Here is a 19,676-nt window from a genome sequence, read left to right on the forward strand (position 1 = left end):
ACTTTGATACTCCCAGCGCGGCTCCAGCGGGGCCATGGTTGGGCTCTGGAAAGGAAACTCATCCCAATACCTTTCCCCATCAGTCTAAGATGCCTGCTGCTCTCTCTACTGGATGTCTGTGGTACCCATTTGTCCCAGGACGTGCTGGTCACTGCACACCCCCCCATGGCACCATCATGTAAACCGAACTCTCCAGGGGCAGCAGGATGCCGGCCCCAGCCTCGCAGGGAGCTAGGATGGCAGCGTGGAAAACGTACCTCTCCGTTGGAAAAGCAATACTGCAAGGCCACAAGTAGTCCCTGGAATGAAAGGAAGAGGTGGCGTGAAGCTTGACTCAGTAGAAGGTGTGTCTGACGGTTACTTGGAAAGTCCACAGACCGGCCCTAGTCCTAGTAGCCCCTACAAGAGGCAGGCAGCTGCTTGACCGTACTAACTAGAGTGAGTCATAATGATTACATTAACTGGGATTTCCATGGGGTCTCTTCCTACTTTGACACTCGCCACCCACATCAGCCTAGGCATTTGCTTACACGCTCATAGGTCAATGATGATTAAACCCTAAAGGTTCTACATCATTCATTCAATTATATAGATACTGTACAAGGTGACTGTCCCATTTCTATTTGTCCATAGTGGGCAATGGCTAATTTTTTTTTGACTGATTTGCATCCTTTCCTGACCCTCCCCTACTCCCTGGGCTTCTGGCAGAGGCTGTCCTCATGTTCTAGGAGGGCCATCACCACAATAAACAGCCCAAATGGTCATGTGACCCAAGCAGGCCCAATCTCAGTTCTTTTCAGCAGGAAAGAAGAGAAAGTTGCACCCTCTTCCCTGCTTTTGCCAACTTTATAGTCAAAGTTAGTCTGGAGACACTCAAGGGCATCTTCCCAGCTACGTGGAGAGCGCCCGCCTGAGGATAAAGCCAACATAGAGAAAAGCAGAGGCTGGAGATGGTCAGAGACAGATTTTGACGATATTGTTTGAGAACCTGGATCCAGCTGTACCTGATCCTGAAATTTTCAGTTGTTTTTTTTTTTTTTTTTTGCAGTATGTGGGCCTCTCACTGTTGTGGCCTCTCCCGTTGCAGAGCACAGGCTCCGGACGCGCAGGCTCAGCGGCCATGGCTCACGGGCCCAGCCGCTCCGCGGCATGTGGGATCTTCCCGGACCGGGGCACGAACCCGCGTCCCCTGCATCGGCAGGCGGACCCTCAACCACTGCGCCACCAGGGAAGCCCTGAAATTTTCATTTTTGTGAGATAGTAAATACCCTTTTCTCGTGTCAGAATATTTCTTCTGAAAAGATAGATCATTTCATGCCTGGGGTTTACCATCACACTTAGATTAAAATACAATGTCCTAACCACAGGAGGAGCTAAGGTGATGTGGCCTTGTGTCTGTGTCACTGACCTCACCTTGTACCACGTTTCCCCTCAGCTACTATATTCCAGCCACACGGACCTTCTGGGTGCCTTCAGCATCTCAAGCTAATGGATTAGGTTGCTGTAGAACTAAGTGGATCAAAACAATAAAGATTTATCGTCTCACAGACTTCCTACGGGCCAAGAATCTGGCCATGGCTTAGCTGGGTATTCCCGCTCAGGGTCATTCTTCTGGTTGCAGTCAAGTTGTTGGCTGGAACTTCAGGTATCTGAAGGCTTGACTTGCTTCCAAGACAGCTCACATGCCTGGCAAGTTGGTGCTGGTTGTTGGTAGGAAACCTCCATCTCCCTCCATAGAGCTGCTTATGTGTCCTCAGGACGTGGCAGCTGGCTTCACCCAGAGGGCATGACCCAAGGGAGCCAGGCGGAGGCTGCAACCCTTTTTATGTCCTAGCCTCAAACATCACACGCTTTCATGCCCACAATACTCTAATGGTCGCACAGGTCAACCCTATTCTGTGTGAGAGGGCACTACTCAAGTCTGTGAAAACCAAGAGGCAAAGATGACCGGGGGGCATGTTGGAGACCGGCTATCAGCTCATTTCTTCCTCAGGTCCCGTTGTCACACTTTCTGTTTTCTGGACCATTCTTTCCTCAAATCTCTGCCTAACTGGCTTCTCAAAATTCAGGTCATAGCTCAAATATCTCCTAAAAGAGAAGTCTTTCCCCACCACTCAATTTTTGGTAGCCGTTCCAGTCACAATCACAGTTCTCTATTTCATAGTCTTCAGGATATTAATAACCAGAATTGTTCTTCATTTGTCAACCTGGTTATTATCTGTCCCTCCCCGCCCCCTTCCCCCAACCAGAAGACCACCTTTATCTGGTCTTTTCACTGCCAGATACTGGAAGGGGGTGGGCGTGCTTTCGGCGTGCCGGAAGTCTCACAAATGAGTTGGGTGAAATACTCATCACAAGTGTGTCTTTCACTTCGTCAGGTCCTTGAGTCATGGTTGGAGGGGCTTCCTGGAGTCTGGTTGACTCTCGTTCTAGATGAAGCGAGTGTGCAGGGAGCGGTCCCACGAACAGATGGCTCTCACTCCGTGTGTCACCACCACTTGGCGGTCTCTCCAAAGACCCCTCGACAGCAGGAGGCTGGTGAAATTCTCTAAGCAATAGGCCCTTGGGAGAGTGAAGGGTCCCCTAAAGCAGCAAGGAAAGGAAGCTGTTGGGTCCAGTGCTAATTTCTATGGTGGAGTCACTAAGATACGACCCACTGAATGTGCACCTGCACACCTGCCCACCCGTGCTCTCACCTCTGCCTGGCGGGCTGGAGGGGAACAGCGTGGGGGTCTTTAGAAGGTGCGTGGCCTCTGTCCAGGCACAAGCGCCTAAGTGTGTTTCTAGCTCCATCTGCAGAGCTGCTCTGATTCCTCGCCTTCCTCGGTGGTGCCTGAGCTCAGGTTGCTGCAGGACCAAACGATCAGTGTGGTAGCTGGTCTCCAGAGATGGCCCCAAGGATTTCTCCCCTCCTGGTAGGCATATGTGACCCTCCACATCAAGAGATGGACCATATCTTCCCTCCCCTTGAATCTGGGATGTGCTTGTGACTCCTTCTACCAGCACAATGTGGGACTTCCGAGCCTTTGCCTTAAGAGGGTTGGAAGCGTCTGCTTCCTCCCTCTTAGAGCACTTGCTCTTGGGATACTCCTAAGAGTCCAGGTGCCATGCTCTGAGATGCACAAGATACGTGGAGAGGCCACATGGAGAACTTAGGTTCCTAATCGATAGCCCCAGCTGAGCTCCCAGCCAACAGCCCATGTCGACGTCCAGCCGTGTGAATGAGCTGTCTTGGATGTTCTGGCCCAAATCAAGCCTTCAGATGTTAGCAGCCCCATTCAAATATGACACGTATCGAAAGGTTCACCCTGCTGAGTCCAGACAGCCCAGCTTACAGAATCATTCGAGATTAATAACATAGTTTCTGATTCAAGCCATGAAGTTTGGGGGGAGTTTGCTACACAGTAATGGGTGACCCAAACATGCTCCCTTGCCAGGGAGTCTGGTAGGCTAGGATCTGTCCTACAAAGAAATCTGTCCCACAAAGCTCTGCATGAACGTCTTATCTTCAGCTGGCCTTGGGTGTGTGAGATCAGCTGATCAAGGGGTCACATGACCGATCAAGTCCTCAGAGGGAAAAAGGCCACCAAATACTACTGACATAACAGCTGTAATTTTTTGTTTTGTTGTTGTTGTTTCGGATTTGGGATTACTTTTTAAAGAAGATTAAGACCAAGCAACATAGGAAACCCCAGTGACTAAACTTTAGCCTTTGAACTCCCCCAAAAGATTGAAGTAAATTAAACATGGTTTCAAAATGAAAAAAAGTTACCAGTGGGCGCTCTGTCTCCATTCAAAGCCACATGCAATTCAGCTCTAACAGAAGGTAAAAAGAGCCACTGTCCAGTTGCCACTACCATACCTCAGGCTCTGTCCCCTGGGCCTTTGGTGTGGTGAGTGTGGGGATTCGATGAAATTTATTTTGACCCAAATAAAGCCACTCCGGCCAGTCTCAGCCATCTGAGCCTCCGCAGCTTAGGCTCCAGACATATGAGTGGAGAAGTCATCTAGAAAGTTCAGCCCCAGCAAGCATCCCTGGAGCAGAGGTGAGACATGCCTACTATGTCCTACCTGGATTCTTGACCCCCAGAATCATGAGAAATAATAAAAATTACTGTCGTTTTAATCTGCTAAGTAATGGATGACAGTTGAAGCCATGGATAACCAGAACACCCAGGTACCTGAACCACAGGTGGCCTCCTGTTTCTAGTTTCATCCCACACACACCTGTCAAAGTCCCGAGAGCCTCCTGGTCTCTACTCACTGTTCATTTTGCACAAACTGTGCAGAGAACCCAACAAAAATAGGCGCTTAATAAAAGGCTTCATGCTGACACGGTGAATATGATCGTGAGTCACACCAACTATTATAGTGCCGGAAACAAACCACTTTTCTCTTCTTAGTCACCGAGTCACGCTGGCAGGATTAAAGCAACATTTCCATCTCCACACCCTTCTAATGCCAAAGCCGATAAATCCTACTGATAACCAGAGCTCTCCTTCCCTCTTCGGGCTCTCGCAATTTCGAGTGTGTTTGGATCAAGGGCATTTTGTTTTCTCCAAAGCCAAAGGCATCCTTGTTCAGATGTCTACTTACGTGGAAGGAGCTCAGAGTCAACTGAATGAAGAGTCGTATATATCTTGGAAATCCTTCAACTTGATCGTCAGTGATGAAAGAGAAGAGAATCTCATGAACACCCAATAAAGGAATGAGGACCAGCGTGGACTTGGCCAATCTGCAAATAGCAATCAAATGCGTGTCATGAAAGCCACCTTGGGAACAGGCAACATTTCCTGCTCTTCTGTGCATTGTTTACTGTAGCTCTAATGGCACTGATAAATAGCTGATTTTCCCGTTTGTCTCCTTGGCTACACGTTGAATGCCTTAAGGGCCAGTGTGGTCCTGTTCACTGATGCATCCCCACACCTGACTCATGGAAGATGCTCAGAAAACATGAATTGGATGAATGAATGAATGAATGAATGAATGGATTCCTCCATATAATGATATACCTACAGATCTTAACGTTTTGTTTGATGGATAGATTTCCATGCACATGGCTGTCACCATAGGACATTACATCCCTTACCAGGTTTGACAAGTTTCCCGTTACCTAGCTAGCAGGTGCCTCTACCTCTTTCTCTATTTGGGACTTCCAGTGTCAGTGCTTTACGGAGCCTGAGAAGAGAAAGAAAATGACTTGCCCAGGGTCACGCAGCCCCTAAGGGGTACCTCCCAGCCTGGAAGCGGGGCTTCTGACCTCACACTCAGGCCTTGCACACTCCAAGCAGGGTTTCATCGTCTGCCCCAAGCTGCCCCCAACCCTGGTGACAGCAAGGGCAGCAGGAAGTGAGAAACTGATCTTCCTCGTAAAAAGCCCCGTGTGGAAGCTTGCTATTGTATATACTCCACACAAAAAAGACAAACGTTCCTTTGTACCACCCACGTGCAAATGCACAGCTGGGACCCAAACATTCCACACCGCATACTGGTGGTTCCCAAGTGGACAGACTATTAGAATTCCTTACGGAGCTTTTAAAATAGATACATATTTTATTGGTTGGCTCTCTCTATATATAGCTTCCTGAGCCCCAGTGTCAACCCCCTGAATCAAAACCTCTGGAGGTTGGATTCTGGGAATGAGAATCTTGAAGGGACTCCCCACAGGATACTGACAAGCAGCCACGTTTGAGAACAACTGCTCTTCACCATTGAGCTGCTTCTTGATTTCAAACTACATTAGCACAGGTGACATATTCAGGGCATAAACAAAGCTACTGTCTGATACACATTGGGAAAAAAAGAGCTTAAATTTGATGACTTTTTTAGCCCAAGTCCTTGTCTTAAAGGGCCAAACTAGGAGAAGTTTCCTCCCCACTGAATAAAAACCCCGTGGAATTAAAGATGTGGAAACAGAGAGGGTCAGCAGCCCCTCATGGGCAGTATCTTCAAGCAGGTTTAACTTTATGCAAGAGAAAGTGCTTACTATGAAACTTGCATCTGTGAGAGTCATTCAGATGCAGTGTTATCAATGAAACAAAAAAACTCACCTTTGTGCCCTAAAAGGACCTAAAGACTATAACAGTTGAGTAGGAGTCACCAAGGAGAGGGACTCCCCCAGAGCATATGGGCTGAGCGTCCCAAGGCCTCGATGGTCAAGGGGAGGCCAAGGAGTGGGGAGTCTGAGACACAGGCCCTGGTTACATGGTTCTCCTGAGCCGAGCTCATACCTACTTGCACACCCACACTCACCAGTGCACACTCACTTAGCTGAGCAACATTAAGGTGTTCCCAAGGAGAGACTATTTCAAGAGTTCTGGGTTTTGCTTGTTTGTCTAATTTCCAGGAGTGTTTTAAAACCCTGTAGTTCAGAGGTTGCCAAGTGGCAACCATGGGTTATAGTTGACCTGCTGACAGTCTTTGCTTATGCTAGGTAGTGATTTTTGCTATTGGAGCCATCCTTAAAAAATAAGGTGGGGCTTCCCTGGTGGCGCAGCGGTTGGGAGTCCGCCTGCCGACGCGGAGGACGTGGGTTCGTGCCCCAGTCCTGGAAGATCCCACATGCCGCGGAGCGGCTGGGCCCGTGAGCCATGGCCGCTGAGCCTGCGCGTCCGGAGCCTGTGCTCTGCAACGGGAGAGGCCACAACAGTGAGAGGCCTGCATACCGCAAAAAAAAAAAAAAAAAAAAAAGTGATTTCAAGCAAAGGGGTCCAGATCTTCAGCTTCCTTTGAAAAATGGGGAGATCTGGCCATGCTGGGCCCCAGTTCCTGCTTGGCAATCGTCGGTTACAAACTTTAGAGGGAACATGCATTCTCCAACTCAACCAGCCTCCTTGGCCCTTGCAAGTGTGTGAGTCTGCGACCCTTGCTCTGTGTTATATGGGTTTTAATGACACATACTTACATGCAGATCCACGTCTTACCATCAGCTTATTCTTGGGGCCATGCTACTACATTATGCTTTTAAAATAAACTTTTCATTTTGGCATAATGTTAGATCTACAGAAAAGTAGCAAAGATCATGTAGAGAGTACCCACATACCCTTCACTGAGTTTCCCCTAATGTGAAAACCCTCCAGAACCATGGTACCTTCAGCAACGCTAAGAAGCTAACGTTGGCATATGGCCAATAACCACACTCCAGACTTTAACCAGATTTCAGAAGTTTTTCCACTAATGTCCTTTTCACATTCCAGAATCCAATCCAAGATCCCACACTGAGTACAGGAGGATTTTTAAGGAATGACCATCTTTTTATGAGGTTCTGGGCCATTTTAGTACCTGCCACCTCTCTGGGTGGATGTCAGAAGGAATTTCCCACTCCTCACCTGATTCTCAATTCTCCTTGGACAAAGGACTATTTGCGTCTCTGTTCAGATGAAAATCCATAAATGTCTATAGCAGCATCCTCTTATGAACTGCGTTTATGCCTGTTTCTCATCTACAGTCATTTGTTTATTTAAATGGTTTAGTTTATTGCCGTCGGTTAGCTCTTCAACAGATCTTGGGCATCTGCCCTGGACATATGATCAAGCAGGAGGATCTGGGGCCAAAGGCAACGGGACACGGGGCAGAACCTGGGGCCTGGGTTCAAATCCCAGCTCTGCCAATTACTAGCGATGTGGCCTTGGGAAAATTATTTAACCTCTCTATCTGTAAAAATGAGGATTATACTACTACTAATATCATCTGAAATGTTAAAATAATTATAAAAATATTAGTAGCAATAACTCCTGACAGTGTCATTGTAAGGGTTAAATAACATGGGGCCAACCCTCAGAATAAATGGTACCCGATACATGATGTGCAATCAGTAACATTTAGCTATCACCGTTTTTAAAGCATCTGTCCCTGTCCTCAAGTTGCTCACAACCTCAGTGACTTGGATTATTTTTCTTCCATTTGTGACATTTTTCTGAAAGTTCTTTCAGAAAGGGGTCTGGGATTTAGCATGTTAAGAAATGATTCTCCTTTATAAGTTCCTTAAGAGCTCTGCCCCATGCATCACACGGAAAGTTAAGATCGTTTATCTAGGAGGAGAGAGCCACCTCCATGCCGGGAACCACAAAGAACAGAGAACTCCCTCCCAGCTGAGGGTCCACTGGTGTCTGTCCACAATCCAGGGACATTGCTTTTTCTCCAGGCTTGGCTCAGCTGTCCGTATCCAGACCAGGCAGACAGCTGGGCTGGTTACAGTTTCCTTCTTGAATGACAGAAGCCGGGGGCTGAGGGCTAGGACTGCAAAAGGTCTCCAGCTCCTAGCCACTTGCCTCTTTGGCAAGGACTAAGTGTGTTTAATTTAAACTTTCCTAAAATATACTCCTGGGGTGGGGGGGTGTGCAAATCTTGAGAACTACATTCTGAAAGTTTTCAAAATCTGGGAGAGTTGTAGGCCGGGCTGTTCCTACCAGTTAGGACAAAATGCATTTGGGCCCCACTGCCCCTTCCTCCTTCCCCCTTAGCAGGGGGCCCTAATGGAAGGGGACGTGGAAGAGGAGAACCTTTCAACGTGGAGGAGGGCAGTGTGAGCTGGGGGTGACGTGAAGCAGCCTTCCCAGAACTTAGAAATGAGGAAGTTAGCACTGCTGTGACAAGGAGATGGGCAAATGTGCTTCTCGACGCTGTAGGATTCCCTGGCCCAGAGAGTAAAATAAGGTGGCCTGGGTGTGTCCTAAGAGACAGAGCCCTGACTTTTTGCTAATTAATAAGCATAAGCTAATCAACTGTATTGCACTCTGCGTGGAGAAAGAATAAACAGAAAGCACATGGCCAACCAAAATGGCAGGAAAAGTCACAAAGAAGCAGGAAGTTCTCAGTACTCATCCGGCCCTATGGGTGGAGACTCTGGGGAATGAACCTCCCTCTCACCGGGACGGGTGCACCACAGGGCAGTGGTGGTTTCTCAGGCCACCGTCAGTGATCCTTCAACACCAACCACTTTACTTTGATGACGTGATCACCAAGCAGCATTCTGGTGACGGCTTTGGATTTCTGGATCTTCTGGTGTCAACTTTACAAGGAGTGCAGGCACTAGCAGGAACGTCCCACTCCCACTTTTCACAGACTCTAAGAATGAACAATTGTATAGTCTGGTTTGTAGATCAGTCTCTTCTTCAGTTAGACTTAGTTAGACTAAGTTAGAGTTCAGTTAGACTTAGCCCTCCAAAGTCTCAGCCACTTTGGCCACTCTCAGCCAAAGTCTCCCCAGGACAGTCTCCAGGTGGTAGACATCAAACTCGCCAAGGTGAGGTGTCTCACGCTGGGAGGCCTCCAGGTAGGCAGGCACCCAGGTTCCTCTTTTCAAGATTTTACCTTGAAGAAGGATGGGGAAGTTTCCAGGCAGATCGTTTATGCCAGGCAGGGTTACTCTGTCTCTCCCCAAAATAGCTGTCCTGAATCACTGCTCAGCCATGAAGGTCTCCCCAGTATATTGAGTTACACTTCCGGAGATAATTGCCTCCTAATTGGGTGTGCACACTTCAGGGCTGTACGAGGAAATCCATTTGGTGTTGGAAGAATACATAATAAGAGAGGAGAATAGAAGTTCTGTGTGTGTTACATTTTTATCTATCCTTTATAATTTTCTTTATTTTGGTGTATCACGTATGTAGTAGTTCAGTAAACCATGTATATATATGATGAGTGACATCATTCTTTACTAATAGACACGTGATCAGAAAAGTTTGAAAGGGGCTTCCCTGGTGGCGCAGTGGTTAAGAATCTGCCTGCCAATGCAGGGGACACGGGTTCAAGCCCTGGTCCTGGGAGATCCCACATGCTGCGGAGCAACTAAGCCCATGCGCCGCAACGACTGAACCTGCGCTCTAGAGCCCGCAAGCCACAACTACTGAGTCCGCGCAACACAACTACTGAAGCCCCGTGCCTAGAGCCCACGCTCCTCAGCAAGAGAAGCCACCGCAATGAGAAGCCCGCGCACCTCAACAAAGAGTAGCCCCCGCTCGCCACAACTAGAGAAAGCCCGTGCACAGCAACGAAGACCCCAACATAGCCAAAAATTAATTAATTAATTAATTTTTAAAAAAAGGTTTGAGAGCCACCGTCTTGGATAACTCTAGAGAAGAGCCTGGAGAAGAGGCCGTCAAGGCTGCTTAGAAACACATTTGCCACGGCCTGACCAGAAAACTCCATGCATTATTTCACTAGAACATCTGGTCCCGTGGTGCCCCGACTCTGGCTGTGTATCAGAATCTTCTAGGAACTCTCCTGTAAGAAGTCCCTGTGTGGGGCTCCAACCCTCAGTTACTGAACCAAATATCCAGCAGAAGAGCTCACACATCAGGGCTTTTGGCCGGCTGTCTGGTGATGCTTAAAATAGCCAGGATGGAAAACTATCGTAGGGGCCACTGTGGGTCTGAAGCTCGGGGATGGCCCCAGCAGTACCTGGTGGGCTTTGGAGGCACAGAATGGCAGGGTTTAGGCTCTCAGTCTGTGTGGAAAGTGGTACCCTGGCGTTCGTCTGCCCCGTGTCTGTCTCCCGGGAGTGCTGTCCTCTGTTGGGTTTCCATGGTGCCTGGTTAGTGAGAGGATTCCCTCCCTAAATGGACCCAGGCAGGGTAGATGGCAGAAGCCCTGCTCTTGGCCCTGGACCTCCATCCTCACAGAGTGGTGAGAGGCTGAGCCTTGGGAAAAGGGCCAGAGAGCCTGTCAGCCACTTGCAGGCTCGGCCAGAGGCGCCGAGAAAGGCGGCGTAGCTCTGTGTGGTCCAGGCCAGCCCAAGTGTCCCAGGGCCAGGGGCAGGTTGCGCAATATTAGAGCCAATACCGTACATATTTGCCTGGTCCTGAACGGTGTGTTTACCCTTCTGGAACTCCCGGGGGTGGTGGGGGTTAGGTTGACAGGATTTGGGGTCTGGACACCCGGGGCAAATACCACTCACCACAGCTGATTGGATTGGGAGAGGCGTAACTGGGACCTCCTTTAATCCTGATCACAGGCAGGGGATGGGTCTGGGGTGACGCTCCCATGTGACATACCAGAAAGCAGACCCGGGGAGGCCAAGCAACTTGCCCAAGGTCAGTGTGGGGTCAACGCCAGCATCAGCCCCCCGACTCATGTTCCACACCCACATCCCGGTCCTTGGCGAGTTACAAAGTGTGCTCCTCACAGATGGGGCCCCCATCCTATTTACCTTTTGTTTGAAGCACAGTGCCAAGCGCATTTTAGACATTCATTCAATGTTTGTCGGATAAATGGACAAACTACCTTCCCGGCACACCTGGCTCGGGGCCCATTCTGGCCTTAGAGAGGGAGAAGCTGAGGTAGAGCCACCCTCACTCATACCTCCACTCCTACCACGAGGACTAAAATCTCTACCATGGGAGAGGAACTCTGGGTTAAAACCCTCTGTCCCCAAGAAGTACACACGTCCTACAGAAAGCAGAGTACCTGGAAAAGGTGGGAGGGAGCCCTTTCTCTCTCACTCATTCATCATTTGAGTGACAGCAATGCAGAGCTCCATAAACACCCAGGATCTGACTTACTCTGCGATGGGACCGCTGTCACCATGGAAAGCAGAACACGGGATGCAGCAATGGCAAGTCACAAAGAAAGCGTGACTGTGTGAAGAACGTTTCCTTGGGCTCCAAAAGTTTGTGGTTGTATTACTCAAGGTCTTAAAAATACCCAAATACTCTCTACTGAGTTACAATATATCCTTTATTCTGTTGCCTCAACTCCTTCCCGAAGGAAGGCAACTGTCAAACTCCCCTTCGTGTGACTCTCTCCTGTCCCCGTAAAGCACCCATTCTTAGGAGCATTTTAACAGTGTCCTGCTGGGGAATGTGTGTGCCCTTCACTACTCACCACTGACTTCATTTGCATGGGCTCGGAAGGTCCTCATCTTTGGCAAAAGCCCTACATGATCCCATGACGCCTTTTTCAGAGGGGCTCTTGCTGACACCCTTGTGTCCGGAGATAAACATACTAATGCAATGTTACCCCCTTCCTGGGACATTAGCCAGAACGGCGAAAAGCGGTAAAAATAATCTTGGGCCCTTGGGTATTGACCTCAGGCCACTCACCTGTATTTATAATCCCTGAAGCACATTTGATGAGCTTTGAGCTTAGAAATGAGAAGCTTGAGAATTTTCAAGAAGATGAAGAAATTGACCTTGAAAAAAACACAGATATGAGTAAGTGATGGACTCCACGTGGCTAGGAATATCAAGGTCACCCTGGACCCACCATCAGATCCTTGTTCAGGGAAATCAGGGGCAGTTTGGTAGTCAGCTGGTCAGGTGGCAAGTGGTCAGGGTAATCCCCACTCTCCCTAAGGCCATCTCAACTGAGAGCCTGGAAAGGACCCTAAAAAGCCGCCTAGTTTATTCTTCTGCCTCCAGGAGACCCAACAGCTGTCTGAGAAAGGCAGATGGACATTTACATTATTATTTTTTAAATCTGTTTTGTTAACGTCTTTATTGGAGTATAATTGCTTTACAATGGTGTGTTAGTTTCTGCTGTATAACAAAGTGAATCAGCTATACGTATATATATATCCCCATATCTCCTCCCTCTTGCGTCTCCCTCCCACCCTCCCTATCCCACCCCTCTAGGTGGTCACAAAGCACCGAGCTGAGCTCCCTGTGCTATGCGGCTGCTTCCCACTAGCTATCTATTTTACCTTTGATAGTGTATATATGTCCATGCCACTCTCTCACTTGGTCCCAGCTTACCCTTCCCCCTCCCCGTGTCCTCAAGTCCATTCTCTATGTCTGTGTCTTTATTCCTGCCCTGCCCCTAGGTTCATCAGTACCGTTTTTGTTTTTTTTTTTTTTTTTTTAGATTCCATATATATGTGTTAGCATACGGTATTTGTTTTCCTCTTTCTGACTTCACTCTGTATGACGGACTCTAGGTCCATCCACCTCATTAGAGATAACTCAATTTTGTTCCTTTTTATGGCTGAGTAATATTCCATTGTATATATGTGCCACGTCTTTATCCATTTATCTGTCGATGGACACTTAGGTTGCTTCCATGTCCTGTCACAGGGCTGCAGTGAACATTGTGGTACGTATATATATATATATTTTTTAATTTATTTATTTAATTTATTTATTTTTGGCAGCATTGGGTCTTTGTTCTGTGCACAGGCTTTCTCTAGTTGTGGTGAGCAGGGGCTACTCTTTGTTGTGGTGCGCGGGCTTCTCATTGCAGAGCACAGGCTCTAGGCGCACAGGCTTCAGTAGCTGTAGCATGTGGGCTCAGTAGTTGTGGCTCGCAGGCTCTAGAGCGCAGTCTCAGTAGTTGTGGTGCACGGGCTTAGTTGCCCCACAGCATGTGGGATCTTCCCGGACCAGGGCTCGAACCCACGTCCCTGCCAATCCCCTGCATTGGGAGGTGGGTTCTTAACCACTGTGCCACCAGGGAAGCCCTCATGTATCTTTTTGAATTATGGTTTTCTCAGGGTATATGCCCAGTAGTGGGATTGCTGGGTCATATGGTAGTTCTATTTTTAGTTTTTTAAGGAGCCTCCATACTGTTCTCCATAGTGGCTGTAACAATTTACATTCCCACCAACAGTTCAGGAGGGCTCTCTTTTCTCCACACCCTCTCCAGCATTTATCGTTTGTAGATTTTTTGATGATGGCCATTCTGACCGTTGTGAGATGATACCTCATTGTGGTTTTTTTTTTCAAATAGATTTATATCTATTTTATTTATTTTATTTGTTTTTGGCTGTGTTGGGTCTGTGTTGCTGCACGCGGGCTTTCTCTAGTTGTGGCGAGTGGGGGCTACTCTTCGTTGCGGTGTGCAGGCTTCTCATTGTGGTGGCTTCTCTTGTTGCAGAGCAGGGACTCTAGGTGCGCTGCCTTCAGTAGTTGTGGCACATGGGCTCAGGAGTTGTGGCTTGCAGGCTCTAGAGCGCAGGCTCAGTAGTTGTGGCGCACGGGCTTAGTTGCTCCGCGGCATGTGGGATCTTCCTGGACGAGGGATCGAACCGGTGTCCCCTGTGTTGGCAGGCGGATTCTTAACCACTGTGCCATTGGGGAAGCCCCTCTTTGTGGTTTTGATTTGCATTTCTCTAATGATTAGTCACGTTGAGCATCCTTTCATGTGTTTGTTGGCTGTCTGTACGTCTACTCTGGAGAAATGTCTATTTAGGTCTGCTGCCTATTTTTGGATTGGGTTTTTTTTTGATATTGAGCTGCATGAGCTGCTTGTATATTTTGGAGATTAATCCTTTGTCAGTTGTTTCATTTGCAAATATTTTCTCCCATTCTGAGGGTTGTCTTTTTGTCTTGTTTATGGTTTCCTTTGCTGTGCAAAAGCTTTTAAGTTTCATTAGGTCCCATTTGTTTATTATTTTATTTCCATTACTCTAGGAGGTGGATCAAAAAGGATCTTGCTGTGATTTATGTCATAGAGTGTTCTGTCTATGTTTTCCTCTAACATAGGCAGAAGTGTCTGGTCTTACATTTAGGTCTTTGATCCATTTTTAGTTTATTTTTGTGTTTGGTGTTAGGGAGTGTTCTAATTTCATTCTTTTACATGTAGCTGTCCAGTTTTCCCAGCACCACTTATTGAAGAGGTTGTCTTTTCTCCACTGTATATTCTTGCCCCTTTTGTCAAAGATAAGGTGACCATATGTGCGTGGGTTTATCTCTGGGCTTTCTGTCCTGTACCACTGATCTATGTTTCTGTTTTTATGCCAGGACCATACTGTCTTGATTACTGTAGCTTTGTAGCTTTCTGAAGTCAGGGAGCCTGATTCCTCCAGCTCTGTTTTTCTTTCTCAAGGTTGCTTTGGCTATGCAGGGTCTTTTGTGTTTACATACAAATTATAAAATTTTTTGTTCTAGTTCTGTGAAAAATGCCAGTGGTAGTTTGATAGGGATTGCATTGGATCTGCAGATTGCTTTGGGTAGTAGAGCCATTTTCACAATATTGATTCTTCCAATCCAAGAACGTGGTATATCTCTCCATCTGTTTGTATCATCTTTGATTTCTTTCATCGGTGTCTTATAGTTTTCTGCATACAGGTCTTTTGCCTCCTGAGGTAGGTTTATGCCTAGGTATTTTATTCTTTTTGTTGCAATGGTAAATGGGAGTGTTTCCTTAATTTCTCTTTCTGCGTTATTATTTTTAATTAACAGGTACTGAGTACTTACCATGCCAGGCACTGGGCTAACTTTCCATACATTATTTTGTTTAACCCTCACAACAACCCTCTGGGGAAGCCACACTATTTTAATGCCATGATACAACGAGGAAACAGAGCCACAGAGGAGACAAGTACTATTCCCAAGCTTGCACAGCTAGTAAGTGGCTGAGCTGGTAATTAATTAAATTCAGATTTGTCTAATTACAACCCTCCCTTCACTTAAACAGAATCCCACACTGCCTCCCACTGTAAAGAACTCCAGGTCTATTGGTGTTGAACTTGAGGACCTGTTGCTGCCATGGAATTCACTGGAAAGCACACGTTCTCTACTCTCTAGATGACTTTCCACAACTGTCATGAACTGGGAAAATTCGACCCTTGATTATCAGCTTTGGTAGAAATTTAAAAATATGTCTGCATAGGGAGGGGCTTCCCTGGTGGCGCAGTGGTTGAGAGTCCGCCTGCCGATGCAGGGGATGCGGGTTCGTGCCCCGGTCCGGGAAGATCCCACATGCCGCAGAATGGCTGGGCCCATGAGCCATGGCCGCTGAGCCTGCGCGTCCGGAGCCTGTGCTCCGCAACTGGAGAGGGCACAACAGTGAGAGGCCTGCGCACCGCAAAAAACAAAAAACAACAACAACAACAAAATGTCTGCAGATTCTTCGACACTTCTCCCTTTTCTCTCTGGGATGTGAACTAGTTAATTCGCCTTTTCTCTCTGGGATGTGAACTAGTTCAGTTATTTGCATGTAATGAAAAGAATATGGTAGAAGTGATGCTGTGAGTTCTGAGGCTAGGTGCTCAAAAGGATGGCTTCCACCTGGTTCTCTCTCTCTCCCTCTCTCTCTGGGGAAAACCAGCCACCATGTTGTGAGGACGCCCAAGCAGCCCGTGGAGAGACCCGTGTGGGGAGATTGAGTCCTCCGACCAAGAACCAGCACCACTTGCCAGCCTCAGAAGCTGATCTTCCAGCCCCAGGCTTCAGATGGCTGCAGCCCTGGCCAACCTCTAGACAGCAACCTCATGAGAGGTCATGGACCACTGGAAACGCAGAAAAGCAAGTGGTCAAACGTAAGCAGGGCTTGGAGAATGAGAACAGGGTTTATGAGACGTGAGACTGGAGCGGGAGGGAGGGCCCAGTCCTGCAGAGCCTTTCACGGCCACACTAAGGAGTTTGGGTTTTCTTCTGAAAACAGGGATGATGGATTTCAAGCTGGCAAGTGACCTGATCAGATTTGCATTTCTGCGCTTCAGAAAGCTCATTTTAGCAGCAAGCGTGGAGACTAGACTGAATGAAGGCAAAGCTGGATGAAGGGAGACCAACTGGGAGGCAGTTTCAGAGTTCCTGGGGAGGATGATGGAGAGGTGACGTAAACAGCAGCCCTGGTGGTTCAGCGATGGAGAGGAGATGGATTAGAAATTATTGAGGAGTTTGAGTCAGATGACCTTTGTGACCGGCTGGATGGGAGATCAAAGATGACCCCAAGGTTTCATGGTAGATCTCAATGTGTGGTCGTGCCATTCCCCAAGAGAATGACCACACAGAGAAGGAAGGGCACTGGGGGGAGGGGGACCTAGTAGTTTTGGACACAAGAGATGTCCCAAGGCAGTGAGATATTTACGTCTGGAGCTCAGCAAGGAGGTCCCAGTCGGAGCATGGAACCATAGGAGTTGGTGAGATTGTCCAGGGAGGCTGTGGAGACTGGGAGAAAAAGAGGGTTCTGAGAATTGCCTTGTAATGAAGGGAAAGGTAGAGGAAGTGGAGACATCAAAGGAGATTAAGAAAGAGGAGCCAGGGCAGTCGGAGTGTGCCACAAGGAAGTGGTTTCCTGGAAGCTCACAATGGGTAGAATTTTCAAAAGGTTTAAGTGCTACCATAATTTGAAGGCAAAATAAGACCACACTTAGCAACAGGGAGCTCACTTAAGAGAAGCTGCAGGAGACAGGAGACAGTAAGTGTAGACCACATTGAAGAGACTTGACTGCAAAAGGAAGCAGACTGATAGAACCGTAGTTGGCAAGGGCTGCGGAATGGAGATAATGTCTCTCAACTGAATTGTAGGGCTAATAGTGGTTTTGGGGTACAGTTGTTTTTAAAATTGAAAAGACTTCAAAGTGCCTCTATGCAATGGAGAAAGAGCCCATAGGGCCGGTGGTTGGGTGACAATTAATGGAGTAAAGTCTCTGCAGACACTGAACCAGCACAATACTGATGTCCTTGTCTTAAACCACAGATTGAAACACGAGCTGCAGTATCCAACACGTACCTGTTATTATTTGTCTTATTGGCCTCAGGAGAATCAATGCGCAAAGCTAAGAGGATAGACTTTCAGGCAAGAGGCTATCCATCCAATCCACAAGCCAACGGGGATAATGGAGATCGCCAGCCAAAAATATTTAGTAACAGAACACTTAAATACAAACTAAGTGTAACCAAGTAATTTATCCCATTTAATGGGATATCTGTTTTTCATCACAAAGAGAAAACGCTGTGTCCTTGGCTTAGTGACTTGTTAAACTCAGGCGTTTTTCTTACAAAGCAAGCTTAACACGGGAAAGGCACATATTTCAGTAAATTAATTTCAACCAGGACTGTCTCCTAGGAAATGAAGGCTTGTGATGAGAAGCGTGTTGATTCCCTGTTCTTTGTATCTTCCAGAGACCAGACAAGAGAAAATGGGCATCAACCACTGGGCTATATGGAGGAAGCACTTCTTCACTGCCATGGAATGAAACACCAGCCTGGTCGACCACAGAACCTCCGTCCATCCAGGTGCCCCGGAAGACAGGGGTCGGCAATCACATTTGGATGGGGCTGTTCGTATTTGTGTACCAGCAGGAAAGGGGCTGAAGGAGGAAATTTTTTTTTTTTTTTCAGCAAACAGAGGGTTTATTTGCAAGGCAGCCAAGCAAGGAGATAGGAGAACACATCTCAAATCCACCTCCCCAAGGCAAGAAGCTTGGGGTATTTATATAGGATAACCAATAAAGAAGCAGGGCGGTCTGAGGACTGGGGAGTGCGCAGAAAGGCAATTAGAAAAAGGTACAAAAATCCTCATTCTGCGCAAGTGTCGGAAATTTTTAAAGAACCCAGCCAACTCCTCTTGGATTCTGTGACCAGATGTGGGGCACTTAGGGCCCCAAATAAGGCTCCTTTTCAGGTCCTAGATGATACAGAATGCATATGATCAGATGTACCATTCTTGGTGACATTTCTTTGGCACCACGCCAGCTGCCATGCTCATATCTGGGTCTACAAGTTGGCAGAGGTGGTTGCCAGCACAGTGGGGACTCGGAGGTAGGTCTCGTGTACCCCTAACTCCTCCATCTTCCCCCCAAGCCCCTCCTCCCCTGGCCCACTATATAGACGAAAATGCCTATATTAGAGCTACTCCTTTGTCCCCAAGAGCCCTGCTGAAGGGCACATGCACTTAGCCTTAATAAAGGGTTCAGTCTGCAAGGAGGAAGAGCTCACCAGGCAGATGTGGGGCCGTCAGGTCGGCATTCCAGGCAGAGAGGCAGCGTGTGCAAAGGCACGGGAGGCATGAACATCAGCATGGATTCGGGTGAACTGTGCATTTCTCCATATAAATGGAGCACGGGGTGCTTGTGGTTGGATGGGAATGACAATACGTACCATATGAAGGAGTTTGGAACCACACCCAAGGGCAGTAATGAGCCATTAAAAAGTCACACGTAGAAGAGAAACACAGCCAAATTTTGCTCAAGAAAGACCACTCTGGCTGCCATACAGAGGATGCATCGCCAGGGGCAGGAATGAGCAAGGGAGACCAAATAGGAGGCTTTTGCAAAGGTCTGCATGAGAAACCCCAAGGGGCTGAAGAAGAAAAATGACAATGGATTGAGGAGAAGGAGAAAGCTTGGAACGACCTTCAGAGGAAGAACTGACAAGACTTGAAGTCTGGCTGGAGGCTGTAGCGAGGCAGGAGATAGAAGCTAGGAGGGCGCCCAGGTTTCTGGCTTGGGTGCCTGGTAGGTGGATGGTGGTGTCGTTCACCATGGGGTGAACAGGAGGAAGAGGGGTTGTGGATGGGAGGACAAGGAACCACCCTGAGCTAAGGTGATTGTGGCCATTTCTGTGGAGCTGGCCACGACTGGAGTTGTAGAAGCAACAGCATGTGAAGGTCCTTTCATCCAAGATGAAAAGACAGAGCACGTTCTCTAGTCCTGGCAGGAGAAAAGGTGGCTCTAGGAACTAGGAAGCACCTGGAGAAACCAGCACACAAGTCAGCCAGCCATGGACAACCAAGCAGCGAGGTCCAGAGCAATTGTTCCAGCCCTGGCCACGGATTAGAATCACTGCCCAGGTACCACCTCCAAAATTTTGGATGAAATCCTCTGGGGTATGAGCCACCACGATGTTTCTAATGCACAGCCAGTTTTGAGAACCGCTGGTGTGTGGGCACAGAGCTTCACAAACATTACTGTGCACCCAGTGCCCAAGAATCCTGTTACAATGAAGATCCTGATTCTGCAGGTCCGGAGTGGGGCCTGGGAACCTGAATTCAGAACAAGCACTCAGGAGACCACA

General features: G+C 47.9%; 1 protein-coding gene across 1 annotated transcript in view; it reads right to left on the minus strand.

Moving 5' to 3' along the window:
- Positions 1–19,676, minus strand: part of GLP2R (glucagon like peptide 2 receptor) — a 66,141-nt gene that overhangs the window by 18,274 nt on the left and 28,191 nt on the right. The window contains exons 10-12 of the mRNA XM_022595845.2: positions 12,042–12,130; positions 4,597–4,735; positions 258–299 (exon numbers count right to left, since the gene is read on the minus strand). Of these exons, the coding sequence (XP_022451553.1) occupies positions 258–299; positions 4,597–4,735; positions 12,042–12,130 (270 nt within the window). The remainder of the gene's footprint in view (positions 1–257; positions 300–4,596; positions 4,736–12,041; positions 12,131–19,676) is intronic.

This window comes from Delphinapterus leucas, chromosome 19 (genome assembly GCF_059928025.1).
Source record: "Delphinapterus leucas isolate spDelLeu-1000000601 "Yukka" chromosome 19, BTC_Dleu_Yukka2, whole genome shotgun sequence".
NCBI lineage: Eukaryota > Metazoa > Chordata > Mammalia > Artiodactyla > Monodontidae > Delphinapterus > Delphinapterus leucas.